Source organism: Zootoca vivipara, chromosome 8, assembly GCF_963506605.1.
Source record: "Zootoca vivipara chromosome 8, rZooViv1.1, whole genome shotgun sequence".
Lineage (NCBI taxonomy): Eukaryota > Metazoa > Chordata > Lepidosauria > Squamata > Lacertidae > Zootoca > Zootoca vivipara.
The window spans coordinates 47,474,196-47,488,447 of record NC_083283.1 but is presented as its reverse complement, the minus strand read 5'-3'; the positions used below and the strand labels follow the sequence as shown (position 1 = coordinate 47,488,447).

Here is a 14,252-nt window from a genome sequence, read left to right as displayed (position 1 = left end):
CCAATTAGCTATTGTCATGGAAAGCTCTATACAGTCATATATGTATCATTTCAGGGCAATGGACAAATTTTATGTACAAGATCTGAAGGGTTGTCTTTGCAACCATATGAGGAGTATTCCAGCACTGTGCGGCTTGTGTCTGAAAACTTCGTTGATTTTAATACGAAGAAATTAATAGATCGAGATACGCTGATGACAGTTTTGGCAAATGTTACCCATCTTCTGATCAGGGCCAGTTACAACATTGCAAAAAAGGCTGTATACAGGTAATGGTCACAAGGAGATTCAGTTTAAAAATAAATTTTCTGTTATGCCAGTTGAATATTCTTTGATGAACAGAAGTCCAAAAAAGTTTCCAAAGTCTTAAGGCCTTATTTATGCTGTTAATAATTTTCTGTCAGCACAATCTTAACTTTACCTATGTCAGCTCTAAGTATATTGGAATGTATGTATTCAGGTGTTTCACTTAATTCTTGCCTAGATCTTGACCTGAAGACTTTTGGAAAATTAGGTTGCAATATTCTTACTTATGGGTGAAATTTCCATATAAAAAGGGGGACAGGAATCCTACACCTTTAATAGCTCTGGAAGAGGAACTTTAAGAAGGCAACTCATGAACTGAGTATACTAGAGGTCCTCATAAAGCTGTTGCCAATTCTTTGCAGATTTATACCTTAGAATTGAAATTTTATTCTGGCAAAGTGAAAGGCCTTTCCACAAGTGGATTTTGCCCATAGCCCAGGCATTTACTTTTTTGTTATTATTATTTTTGAGAGAGAGAACACACACTGAACCCTCCTTGCCTGTGGTGATAGAGGGTATTAAAAAATGTTTAATCTAGCACATGCATTGTTGACAAAGCAGTTCATTTATAAAAGACCAGTTGCAGAGTGAGAAGGACGGGCCTTCCTTTTTTGCATCCTATTAGGGCCTTTAAGTTGGAAAGTATGTGCTTCTGAATTCTAATAAGCTAACATTTTGTTAATCATTGTTATGTACCAGACTATGTGGAACAAGGAGACTTTTTATTACCAAATCTTACATTTATTCTTGATTTTCATTCTATGAGATGAGGCTACTGTGTGCATTTGTTTGTGGCTAGCGTGGAGCTGTAATGCCTATTTTTTTTTCTTTCTGAAATGCCATGTTATTAAGATAGATTGATAGACACATCAGAAAAGATGTGCTGAGAGTTCTATGCGTTATGTGCAGGGTATGAAATCTGATGCAGAAATTTGTATCCTGAGTCATCGGAATCTAATCTTCAATGAAACAAGTTTCTGTCTGTTGTGGAAATCTTGGGAATGTGAAGTCCTTGACTAGTGAAGATTCAGATTGTAGGCAAATATGCAGAAGTCCCACAAATGCATAGTCTGAGTCAATTGTAGTCCATCTTTTTATATTTCTGGTGATGTGAACTGATGACCTGGGTACAAATGACTAATTTGTAAATTGAGATGTTAGGATTTTATGAAAACATCAATGACTGGGAAGGGACCCTAGTACATGTTTGTGAACTTGGCTTTAGTTCCTAACATACTCAATTAGAAATACCAGATAGCTGGTGTTAGGGAAGGATGTCCGAGAGTCTGGAGAACCATGAGAATCAGAGTACATAGTACAACAGGGTTAGATGGAGTGGTAAAGCACATGCTTTGCTTGCAGAATGTCCAAGATTCCCTGATGCTTCAATTATTAAAGGCTCAGGTAGCAGGTGATGCTCCCCCTCTCCCACTCCCACTTGCACATCCCAAGTTCCTGGATTTCTGTTGCTAGAGACCTGGCTGAATGGACAAATAGTATGATCTGATATAAGGCAGCTTCCTATGCTATCCTTTTCCCATCTTTCTGTATATCAGAGGACAAAGGACCCTGTATCTTATCCATAGAAAGTGCAAATGTTGCAAAGCTCATATTGATTATGTTGGGAATTCATTTGGTATTTAATACCAGGATATTTAATACGTAGCCAAATGTAATTGATAAGTGACTCTATAAATTATTAACAAGGTATGGTCCGAATCCATACCTGGGTATGTTTTCTACCTTCTAGTGAAATCCTTTAGTGTCTACTCAGAGGTTGCCCCCACTGAGTACAATGATGCTTACAATGCCGTTCAGGAAGGTTAGCTTTTCAGTGATGCATTTTCTTCACGATCCATTTTATGTTTTTCTTTTCAAATATTTCAATATATTTATTATATTTATTTAATCAAGTTATATACTGCTTAACTACAATATTCGTGTGTGTGTGTGATGCTGTCTTGTTACAGGTTGGGTTCTGTCACTTTGGATACAGCAAGTGCTAATCTCATAGATGTGTCTTCAGCTGCAGATGTGGAATATTGTGAATGTCCCCAAGGTTACTCTGGAATTTCTTGTGAGGTAACCTGTCATGGTTTTATACAAGAAGAAAGCACTTTTCAATATACTTTCCACATACAGACATATTGTTTTTGCTTGCTGTTTTTAAAACCGGAACAGCAGACCAACATTTTCTAATCTGCATTGTTTACAGTTGTTTATAGCAATTTTATCCACTTGCTAAAAAATAACATTTCCCCACATTTTTACAGGGGAAAATTTTATAGCTAAAGAAACTGAAGGTTGGATAGGCCATAGATTATTTTTAAAGTTGAACACCTACCGGTAACAGTTGTTCTATTATAAATTTGGGGAAACGGTTGACAAATTACAGTTTCTCATATGTGCTAATTGATACAGTATGCCAGATTCCTGAATATATTTTAATGTACTGTAAGAAAATATGGCAGGATTTCAGGGAATATTGTAATAGTGTTTGGGATTATAGTGGAACCTCGGTTTATGAACACCTTGGTTTACGAATTTTCGGTTTACGAACGCTGCAGACCCATCCGGAACGGATTAATCCACTTTCCATTACTTTCAATGGGAACGTTCGCTTCAGTTTATGAACTCTTCAGTTTATGAACAGACTTCCGGAACCAATTGTGTTCATAAACCGATGTACCACTGTATTTGGTCTGGATGTCATATTTGGGTCCTTTCCAAGTCTGGTTTTATATCTGTATGATGGGATTCTGTCCCTGCGTGTCGAAGTATAAATATAAAAAAATAACATATTTAATTAGTGTTCTTTTGTTTTATAAGTACAGTGCTATATTATGCTATATAGCAAACATCACTACTTACTCCCCATGCCACACAAAGGTTCTGTTCCAGTATAGATCTGTGGATTGAGTTCAGAGACACGTTTGTGCTGCTGTTTTATAGGAGAGCTAATGCAGAACTCACTTTTAATAGGTTTTCAAAATATTCTAATAATTGGGTTGAAGTGTTGTAAGAACTGTTTTGTGCTGTATTTTCTTTCTTTCTTTCCTAGTCCTGCCTTCCTGGCTACTACCGAGTAGGTGGCATACTTTTTGGAGGGATTTGCCAGCCATGTGATTGCCATGATCATGCAACGGAATGTGACATTCATGGTGTTTGTGTTGTGAGTTACCTTGCAGTGCGCTTTCATTTTCATTTTGGAAAAGATCACATTAAAAAACCCCACCAATTCATATATTTTTTTCAGTGCAGGGCAGTTTTGTAATATACCCCAAAGAAGCATCGAAGCGCATCTTCCCACCCAGCTTCTGTAACTTTTAAAAGTTTTTTTTTGTGTGTTTGTGCATGTTAAAGGAATTAAATTATCTGGCTTAGGCAAGAACTGACATAAAACACTTTTATATGAAAAGTCATGAAAGCCATAGCTTTCCCTTCTCAGCTCAGTGGAAAAATTCCTATGGATCCAAGTAGGAAAAATATTGGAGAATGACTATGTGATTGCATTTCCTCAACTTTTGTGCTGGTTCCGTTAAGTTCTGCACCAGAAAGGGAACCTTTCCTCAAAGTGGTTTTTTTTAATATAAAAAAAAGAACTTTAAATCTTCTAATTTAACCTGTTAATTTCCAGTGTTCAGTATTAGCAAACTGATTTAGTCCACAGTCAAAGTAACACAACTAATCCATGATACCAAATATTTGCTAATGAGGGAATTGTTGCTGCTGGCTTGGAAAAGCATATTGTCAATAGCTTGCTTGTTTCTTTGTTCTTTGAATCCTAATGCTGCATGTCATTTCATGCTGAGATTCCCCCTCCGGGGATAGAATTCCACTCAGAATAAGTATCAAAAGGTGTCTTGCATGTCTCACAGGCTTGCAAGCACAACACTACGGGGAGTTCTTGCGATCAGTGTTTGCCTGGGTTCTATGGGACGCCGTCCAGGGGGACTCCAGAGGACTGCCAGCCGTGCGCCTGCCCACTGAAAACTGCTTCAAACAAGTAAGCTGCTAACTGGAAACATTACATGACTTCTACAGCGAAATCAGACAAGCAGTGCCAGTTAGAAACAGAAGGGGGTGGGGTGGGGTGGGGGAAAGAGAAATCAATCTGAAGGGAAGGTGTTAAAACATGACAAGAATTCCACGGTACCCTTCAGAGATGATAGCTCCTAGACGGCTAAGACAAGGAGCTGGAAATTTTCCAGTACTTTACTGAATACAAATGTCGCCCTTGGGGTTTTCCCCCCTTGAAAAGGTATTTTCATGCATTGCTAATATTAGAAAATATTTTAGCGTTAACGCTCTTTATGTGAACAAAATCAATTCAGGCTGATTCTTGCACAGCTGCTAGATACTGGTAGCAATCCAGCAAGCTGCTATATAAGCATGCTGAAAGGTTTGTGTATGCCCATGCGCTTTCCCCAAAAAGCATATTTCTCCCCAGTGCTTCATCTTTCTGAAATTTAAAAAAAGCAGTTTATGTTGCTGCACAGAGAAAGCCTTGTTGAGGAAATAGTCTGCAATTTACACTCACCGAACAACACTCATTGTGGCGTTCTCTGACCGTTGATGACAATATCATCAGCATTATTAACAGTAGTGACTACAATTCATGTAATAAATATGCGGAGCGTGCATTTAATGTGTATTGCTTTTAAACTGTATAGGTTGATGATAATCCCCCAAATAATTGGTTGTTGTTTTTTAGTTTCAGTCCTACCTGTCACTTGGATAATGGAGGTGAAGTTATCTGTGATAAATGTCCTCCAGGTTATGCAGGTGCCAAGTGTGAAAGGTAAGAAACTAGAACCCTGGAAATAACAGCAAATATTGTCAATTAAATATATTTGGAAATAACAGTTTTGCTTCTCTCCTGTTTCAGAATTCTTGCTCAAAATACACATTACTCGTACCTGTGTCAGTCTCATTTTGGGAATGTGTTCCCCAAAGCTGCTTTTGGCTGCTGATTTGACACGTGTGTGTGTGTGTGTGTGTGTGTGTGTGTGTGAGAGAGAGAGAGAGAGAGAGAGAGAGAGAGAGAGAGAGAGATGGTGTTGCAAAAGGGCTAGTCCATTCATAATGGGAATAATACTGATGGTTACCATGTCTTCTCATGTGTGTATACCAAACTTTTCATGTTGGTGACATGCTTTTCAGACATGCATCATTTCGCGACACAGTAATTCAGTTTTACTAGCAAACTGGAGGATAAACAAATCCGTTTCCCGCCCTGGGAGGAGCGCAGGAAGCATTCACGTGACACACCTACACACTGCAGCTGACATACTAACATGACACACAGTTTGGAAAGCACTGGTAGGGTTGCCATATTTCAAACTGTGAAATTCCAGACAGAAAAGTTGTTGAGCACTGTCGACATGGGCTGCCATATGTCTGGATTTTCCTGGACATTTAGCCGAGTATCGCCCGGACACTGCTGTTGAATGCAGTATTCCAGATATGTCTGGGAGATTCTGGACATATGGCCAACCTTAAACTCTGGTCTATACACTGATGCTGGTGCAACGTACTGAGGCTGGGGCAGGACAAGGCAACAGAAAAGTTGGGGCTGTGTGGGTGCACTAACAGGAGTATCAGATTGACTGTCAGCGCATCAGCACAGCCCCGACCTCATTACCGCCTTGCCTTGCCCCTGTCCAGGTAAACAGCATCATCTCAGGGTTTGGAATGGCAGCTCTGCTCCACCACCCTGGGCGCTACTGCCTGTGGCCAATCGTAGGGGAAGGGCATCTGCAAACGATTGATGCAGAGCAGCATTCTGGTGTGATTCAAAAAAGCTGAGCAAACTTTGAATGCAGTGTGCACCCAGTTATAGGGAAAACATGTAAGTGAACTTGAATCTGAATCTTAAAAGGTTTGGCACGTTGTTGGGCAATGTATTTCCCTTTGCCTGAATGGTTTGGAATCAAACTGCACGATCAAAAGAAGTGTTTTCCTGCAGACCTCACCATAAGTACTGAAGAGCAAGGAACAGTAAGGAGTGTATTTTAAAGCTCTTTCCTGTTCCTTTTGCAGCCCTATCTTTACCTGCCCTGCTTTTGATGTCATATGCCAGATATGGGGCAGGTGGGCCTAATTTGGACTGTGGTCTGGAAGTTTGCCACCATTCGAACATTTCGCTATCAGTCTTGTATGCAGTTGTAAATATATAACCTTTCAATAAAATCTCATGTTTTTAAATGAGGAATTAAACAAAGTATGCAGGGGTGGTTGTTTTATTGTAGATAATATTTTGCCCCCTGCCCTCCCCATTTCTACTTTTGCCCCTGAAATCAAATTAGGTGCGCATGTAGCAGAAAAAAGGGTGAAATTACCTTTTCAAGCAGCATAGTGAAGATGGAAATTAAGTTTTGCAGACCTGTTTTGTACTGTTTTCTCAGCCACTTCTCCACTAACCCTAGTTTTGCATCTGTACATGAACACACTATGTTCTCCAGGCTTGTGATGTGTTTCTAATACTGTATGTGGTTTTCTGTAACCTGACACGATTTCCAATCCCTTGTGCAGATGTGCAAATGGGTACTATGGTGATCCTTTGGTCCCTGGGCAGTCATGCGTTCCTTGTGACTGCAATGGCAATGTAGATCCCATGGAAGACGGCCACTGCAACTCCCTAACAGGAGATTGTCTGAAGTGCATTGGGAATACTGTGGGACAACGCTGTGAAAGCTGTGCTGATGGGTATTATGGGGATGCGGTGATCAGCAAAGACTGCCGTGGTGAGTTATTCCTGTTAAATCAACTGATCAAGTATTTTTGTATACGTAGGACAGTTGCTTCATGTAATGTCCTAAAAAACGCACATTTGGGTTGAGGAAATCAATGGATAGGATCACTGTGAACATAGTGACTCTTCCTTTTCACAGGTAGGACTGTGTTCCAGCAGAGGATCATATTTGCAGAAGGGTGTGTGTGGGGGGTAATATTTACTTATTCTTTCATCTTCCTCTGCTGCTTCACATGCTGCTCTAATTCCCCAACCTTCCAGAGCAGATTTTGGGTGGCACACAGGCCTTTTGGAGGAATTTGTGAAAGTTGTCTCTCTGCTTTCCATTAGCAGAACAGTCCTATGTGTTGAGCTCCACCTAGAAGACATTCCTGTCAATGGAAACCTAGTTAGGATCCAAGCCATTTCATTGACACCCCAATGCAAAAATACTTGTGTTTGCTGCAATGCGACAGGTTTCCTGCCTAATCTCTTTGTATGCATCGCCTCTAGTACTTTTGTATTGGTACAAGGACATCTCAAGAAGAGAGTGAGGTAGATGTATTTCGACATGAATGGAGTCAAAACAATTTTTATTGTAGATCACATTATTTACAACAATGAGCCAAGAGTGTTTGAGGGTTTTCCAAATGCTACATCAGTGCTGGCAATGGATTTGTCTCTGTAGTTCAAGCAGGGGCCAGTCATTTTGTACAGCTCATAAAAGAGTATTTTGAATTCTGGTGCTCAGCTTTCTTTTTAGAAAATTTAGTCTGGGTTCCAAAGATATGCATGGATATCTGTATATTCTGTGGGCCAATTCATTCTGTGGGCCAATTCCAGCCTCTGCTTTTCACTGCATCTCCTTATGAATTCCACAAAGCTGCTACTCAATGTTGGGAGACTCTCTGGAGCAGAATTGATGTAGAACAGAGTTGTAGTTTGGGGGAAAAGACACAGAACCACCCTCCCCTTCTTTCCTGAGTGGAAATACTTTCCTTTCACATATGGCGCTGTTTAGATCTTGGCCTTAATTTTAAATCCAGAGGCCAAAAATACAAATTTAAAATATTGATGGAAATAATATGCAAACGTGGGGTATAGGAACCTAAACCTCACATAGAGAAAAGTTATTCAAGTATTTTGTTAATAAGCTGGTTATATTCAACTTTTCTATTTGTGCTTTTTACACATCAGAGTGTGGGTGCCATGTGAATGGCTCCATTTCCAGTGTCTGCCATCCGAAGACTGGCTTGTGCCAATGCAAAGGAAATGTGGAGGGACTCCGATGTGATAAGTGTTCGGTAAGAAAGAAATAATAAATCTTGATGTTAACACACACCTGCAATGCTGTCTTGAGACCTTAACCCTGTGCAGAACTTGTTTACCTCAGCAATTTTTAGATTTGGGCTAATAGCTCCAAATAAATGTCTAAAAACATGTGTAACTGATGTGGATTGCAGTATTTGACATTGATGAGAAGTGAAAAAGTTGAACTTTTTTATTTATTTACTTGTGCTGCATTCAATGGTAAGTAATATTGGGATCTATTCATATGCTTATAGATTCTTGACAAACAAAACTGCCGCCCCCCCACCCTACCCCCATTTTTATTTTTGTGAACTTTTCCATTTAAGGGGTTTCATCTAGGAAACTGGATGTGTATTTTAAAAGCCTTTCTAAAATAACAATATTTGCTTTTCCTGTATAGTCTCTAAAGGCTTCTGATGGACACAGTAGAACCCATAAGTTCTATGCAGTGGGGGAAATGTGAGCTGGGTCCTGTTTCCCAACAAACTGCCAAGCAGAGCTGCACTATTTTTATGCAGGCCAAAGAGCAGGAATGGATCGCGTTCAGAGATGAAAAACAAAATAAGAGAGGAATTGTTTTTGTTTCAGGGAACTATGAAATATTGCTGAAACGCTTTTCTTTTCTCTGTGACAGCTTGGATATTACGGCCTAAGTAGCGGACTTGGCTGCCGTCCCTGCAACTGCAGTAAAGCTGGCTCAACTGCTGAGGACTGTAATGATGAAGGACAATGTCTCTGTGTGCCAGGAGTAGCTGGGGAGAAGTGTGATCGTTGCGCTCATGGCTTTTATGCATTCCGGGACGGTGGCTGCACACGTAAATTATAGCCCATAATCTGGTCATGGCAGTTTCTTATACTCTTATGAATTTTCTTTTAACAAAATGCTTTGTGCTGCACCATGGGAAACACCAGTTGTGAGCCTCTTTAGCTTTTATTTATTTGTAAAGCCTGGTCAGCAGAGTGATATCAAAGCATTTCTCATCAAGAATTCCCATTGTCTGCAATGGGAATCCAATTAATCCAACTATTGGAATAAGGACTTGGGCTTATGAAAATGGTTCCTGTGCCAATTTTCCCTTTTGCCATTAGATGTGGGGATTATAGGAGGTGCGTTGGTAATAATCTTGCTTTTACCATTGACTTAATCTGTTATGAATTTTGAGCTCTCTGTGTGCATTTTTTTTTAATGTAGTGCTCAGTAATTATGTCAAAGTTGGCTCTTGAATGTTCCAACATGAAAAAAGCATTAGATAAAGAATGGTGATCCAATAAAGAGGCAACCAAATGAGATGTTGAGCTGATACACCCAGGGCTTTTTTCTGGGGGGACACAAGGGTACGCATAGCCCTAAACATTTTTTAACTCTTAAGTTTGGCCTCATTGAGGGGCAGTATTTAAACATGAGTAGGAAAATGAGAGTATCCCTAAACATTTTTTAAGGAAAAAAAGCACTGGATACACAACAGTGTACCTTGGATGATACCAGTGTACGTTCCAGTTCAGACATTGGAAAGGACTTTATAGGAAACGTTTATGAGCTACTTCCTTCCTTATGAGTAAACTCAGAATGGAGCCCACCTAAGGCAGAGATGGACCTGATGCTACAGACCTACTAACACTGCTATTAGTCTACTAGCACTGACAAGATGGGTTACTTGCTCCCTGTCTTCTTCCTGTAGCTTGCAATTGTGCTCATACGCATGATGTTTGTGATGGAGATTCTGGAAGATGCATTTGCCCCCCTCATACTGAAGGAGAAAAATGTGAACTATGTGAGGAGAACTTCTGGGGTCTTGATCCACAGAATGGATGCAAGGTAATGTTGTGCTTTTTAGGAAATTTTTTTAAAAAACAAAGCTTTTAAAAATATTTTACAATATTTGTACAATGAATTTGTACAATATTTTTACAATGAATTTGTGGTATTTTCTCTTTTAAACACTACATATTAGGTTAGCTTCTGCTGTGTTGGTTTTGCTGACTGCCCTATGTTTTGATGTATCTAGAACAATATATATCCCCTTTATTGATATAATCATCACAATAAATGAGGTTTATATCATTTAACCATGAATGAAGGTAAACATCTGTAAGAATTCCACAGTATATAACACAGTTTCTTTCACTTAATCAATCCATCTTCACTAATGAAAGCCATATTGGGTGGATGGTTTAAATTATTACTAGCAAGATACATTGCCCTTGAGAGGACAAGGAATTTCCCTGAGTTTGAGTCTTTTTCTGGCTGTGGAGAAAGAAATACAATTCAGCAATGCATTAATTTAAAATTGGCTAATACAGCCTTGGATTCTATATAACTGTATTCTCAAAATATTTATAACCTGAAGCCTAAGCAGTCCTTTTCTAAGAAGCCAATATGAAGCAAAAAGATAGAATTTGTCCACCAAGGGAGATCATCTTTATCATAACAATGTGTTTCATTTAAATAACAAAAAAAGAAGAAGCTAAAACAAGGTTGTGTGGCTCTAGAACAATTTGACTAGTTCCATATTTTCACATGGGAACACTCAGATTTGATGTCGTGCTAGGAGCTTATAGCAGCAAGTGTGTGTGTGGGGGGATGTGACAAGCACATTGTAAGTGGTAGACAAAGAAGGTATAATAAGGAATTAGATGCAGTATGCAAACTGCAAACCAGTGAGCTGTGACTTCAATAAGCTCTTCATTAGGTGAAAAGAACCCATTAATACACTTTCAACGGATTATCTACTCTACAGGTGCAAGATTTAACACCCTTTCCCTTGTCCAGAAGACTATATAAGTGGTAATTATGCGATGAGAACCAGGGATCTTTCACAAAGTATGATCAGAACCTTTTCTAAACTACAATTTCCAGAATTATTTTTTTAAGAGAAGAGCAGCAGTTCAGCTAATAAAAATAAGATAAATTAATACAGTTAAACAGCAATGGAATCAAAGCTTATTTAAAGCTTATCTTAGGATGTTGGTGGAACACTGATAAAGAGGAAGATGATTTAACTTGCTGAGGTAGGGAGTCCCACATATGGGGTGTTGTAAGAATGCTCTGCCTCTTTTTCCTTGCTTCATGGCCAAATAATTGCTTCATGGCCAAGTAATTTGTTTGTTGTTGTTTAGTCGTTTAGTCGTGTCCGACTCTTCGTGACCACAGCACGCCAGGCACTCCTGTCTTGCACTGCCTCCCGCAGTTTGGTCAAACTCATGTTCGTAGCCTCGAGAACACTGTCCAACCATCACGTCCTTTGTCGTCCCCTTCTCCTAGTGCCCTCAATCTTTCCCAACATCAGGGTCTTTTCCAAGGATTCTTCTCTTCTCATGAGGTGGCCAAAGTATTGGAGCCTCAGCTTCACGATCTGTCCTTCCAGGGAGCACTCAGGGCTGATTTCCTTAAGAATGGATAGGTTTGATCTTCTTGCAGTCCATGGGACTCTCAAGAGTCTCCTCCAGCACCACAATTCAAAAGCATCAATTCTTCGGCGATCAGCCTTCTTTATGGTCCAGCTCTCTTCTTTGTTTAGATGGGTTATTTTTTAAAAGGTATTGCAATGGTGATGTCTCATATTGGATCAATTCTAGTTTTTTAATGGTTATCTGCAAACCGATATTATCTTCTTAAGGGAAATATAATTTAGGGCTCAGATTAATAAATATTTTAAGAATGTTGGGTAAAGTATTCAATTTCTAAAAGTTGGACTTTCCTCTACAGAAAATTGCTGGCGAGTTTTAATGCCTGTCAAAAAGTTTATAGTTTCTGAACTTCATGACCTTTGCAAGATTCACATATCTCTTGTGCTGTTTTCTTCTAAGGCCTGCAATTGCAGTGATATAGGTTCAGTCAGTCTCCAATGTGACCAGCTGACTGCTCAATGTCAGTGTAAGGATGGATACGGAGGAGACAGCTGCGCTATCTGTGCTTTGGGGTATAGAGACTACCCAGATTGCATTCCTTGTGATTGTGACTTGCGTGGCAGCAACGTAGACATGTGTGATCAAAATCAAGGAATCTGCAACTGTGAAGAGGAAACTGGTGCATGTGTCTGCAAGGTAGCATGAAATCTTCCTATGCTTGTTATTTTTCTTTGTGCAGACTGGACATGCAAAACATTTACCTTGTAGGGAAGAGTTTAGACCAAAATTGGGTGTTAGAACATTGAATAGGACGTCAAGCAGCATTCAGGACTGAATAAAAACTGGTTTAGAAACAGATATAAGGCAACCTGTATTAGCTTCAGCCGTACATGGTATAGGTGGAACAGTGAATAATTTGTGAGGGCAGGGATGGGGCAAGACATTGGAGGAGCTCTGGGTTGGCTGTGTCAGCTTTTCGTAGGTGTTCAGTTGTGTGTCCAAAGTGCTCATGCACCTGCAGGACAATACTGCTGGCAACTCAGAGCTTGCTGCCACTTTGCCCCACCCCTTCCTTGTCCTCGTGAACACATCACTACCCCTGTGAGAGCACCACTGCTGCTTTTCACAACCTCATGTGTCAGTGCTAGAGGTTCATGAGGCCTATGCATACAATATACTGGCTATAGTCAAGAGCAGGATTAGGACTCAGAAGAGCCCGGCATGCTCATGGTTTGTGTGTTGATCAAGCGGTTAAGAGTAGCAAGCAGTATGGGAGCAACTACTTGCCCTGACACACACTGTGGGCTAGAACTTTTACTCCAGTCATGCCACAAGCCACTCCATACTAAATAATTGGTTCTCTAGATGGCAAACTGAGTTGTGTAAATAACTGGAGACTTATGAGCTGAAACTGTTCAGTCCAGTGTTTAAGCCTTACTGGCGTTAACAATCTATTTCTTTGTCAGGAGAATGTGATTGGATTGCATTGCAGTGAATGCAAACCTGGGACGTTTGCTCTTCATGCCACTAATGCTTTGGGATGCATCTCATGCTTTTGCTCTGGGATGTCGGAGTTGTGTTCAGAAGTAGAAGACCATGTGAGAGTTCCGGTGAGTAAAGCAGTTTCACCCTCTGTGCCTGGTTTTCGGTTGAGTTTGAACCTTGTTGTCATAATAGGATCTGCACGGGGCTTGAGCTCGTATTTGATCACATTGACTGCAAGAACAGCAGAGAGCTGGGAAGAGGCTTTAAGACCATGTGCCATTGTCACCTTTATTGGACATCCAGACAGCAGCAGATGAGTTAGTTGATTTGTATCTGTTGTGAACAGTCTTGGAGATAATTTGATTGGCGGGTGGGATCCAAACTTTTGTAAGAAACAAATAAAATATTACTAGCATTTGTATGCATCTCCCTGTCAATGAAGTTTGGTTTGGATTGAGCTTCAGTAATCCTAGGGCCATAGTAAAACCCTGAAGCTCTGCCACACCATGATAATCATGCAAAGAAGGTCATAGCTACCTTTTATTCCGCTGCTGCTGCGGCTGCTTCTCCCTCACTGCCTTGCTTTGACATGACCTGTGAACTATACATGGGAAAGCCAGTGATGCATCCATAGACTGCCACTCAGCTTTATGAAACTACTTCATAGTAATACAGGAATATAACATAATAATAATAATAATAATAATAATAATAATAATAATAATAATAATAATAATAATATGCTTCCAAATTTCACAGTTGCAATGTGTATGCTTTATTTATTTGAAAACAGATCGTTTAAAATATTGCTTAACCAGAAATGATATAGTGTATTTTACAAAGTGGTGTAACCTATTAGTCTGGCATTTCAGGTCACCCTGTCTCCGCAGCAGAATGTTCTGTATGTGGTTTCCCACAGTAACCTCACTGGAACCAGTGAAGGTGTATTTTCCCAGTTCCCTGATATCTTAATGGATGCCAAAGCAGTCCGACAACACTTGAATACAGAACCTTTTTACTTGAAATTGCCGGATCAGTTCCAGGGAGACCAGGTAACCATATGAGTTATTTT

At 39.9% G+C, this 14,252-nt stretch overlaps 1 protein-coding gene across 2 annotated transcripts in view; it reads left to right on the top strand.

Moving 5' to 3' along the window:
* The window catches only part of LAMA1 (laminin subunit alpha 1), a 94,882-nt gene that overhangs the window by 40,910 nt on the left and 39,720 nt on the right, over positions 1 to 14,252 (top strand). For both annotated transcript variants that reach the window (XM_035125216.2, XM_035125215.2), the window contains exons 14-25: positions 55 to 266; positions 2,274 to 2,385; positions 3,365 to 3,475; positions 4,182 to 4,309; positions 5,018 to 5,104; positions 6,838 to 7,049; positions 8,234 to 8,340; positions 8,982 to 9,162; positions 10,027 to 10,163; positions 12,155 to 12,391; positions 13,162 to 13,305; positions 14,053 to 14,232. In XM_035125216.2, coding sequence (XP_034981107.2) covers positions 55 to 266; positions 2,274 to 2,385; positions 3,365 to 3,475; positions 4,182 to 4,309; positions 5,018 to 5,104; positions 6,838 to 7,049; positions 8,234 to 8,340; positions 8,982 to 9,162; positions 10,027 to 10,163; positions 12,155 to 12,391; positions 13,162 to 13,305; positions 14,053 to 14,232 — 1,848 coding nt within the window. The remainder of the gene's footprint in view (positions 1 to 54; positions 267 to 2,273; positions 2,386 to 3,364; positions 3,476 to 4,181; positions 4,310 to 5,017; positions 5,105 to 6,837; positions 7,050 to 8,233; positions 8,341 to 8,981; positions 9,163 to 10,026; positions 10,164 to 12,154; positions 12,392 to 13,161; positions 13,306 to 14,052; positions 14,233 to 14,252) is intronic.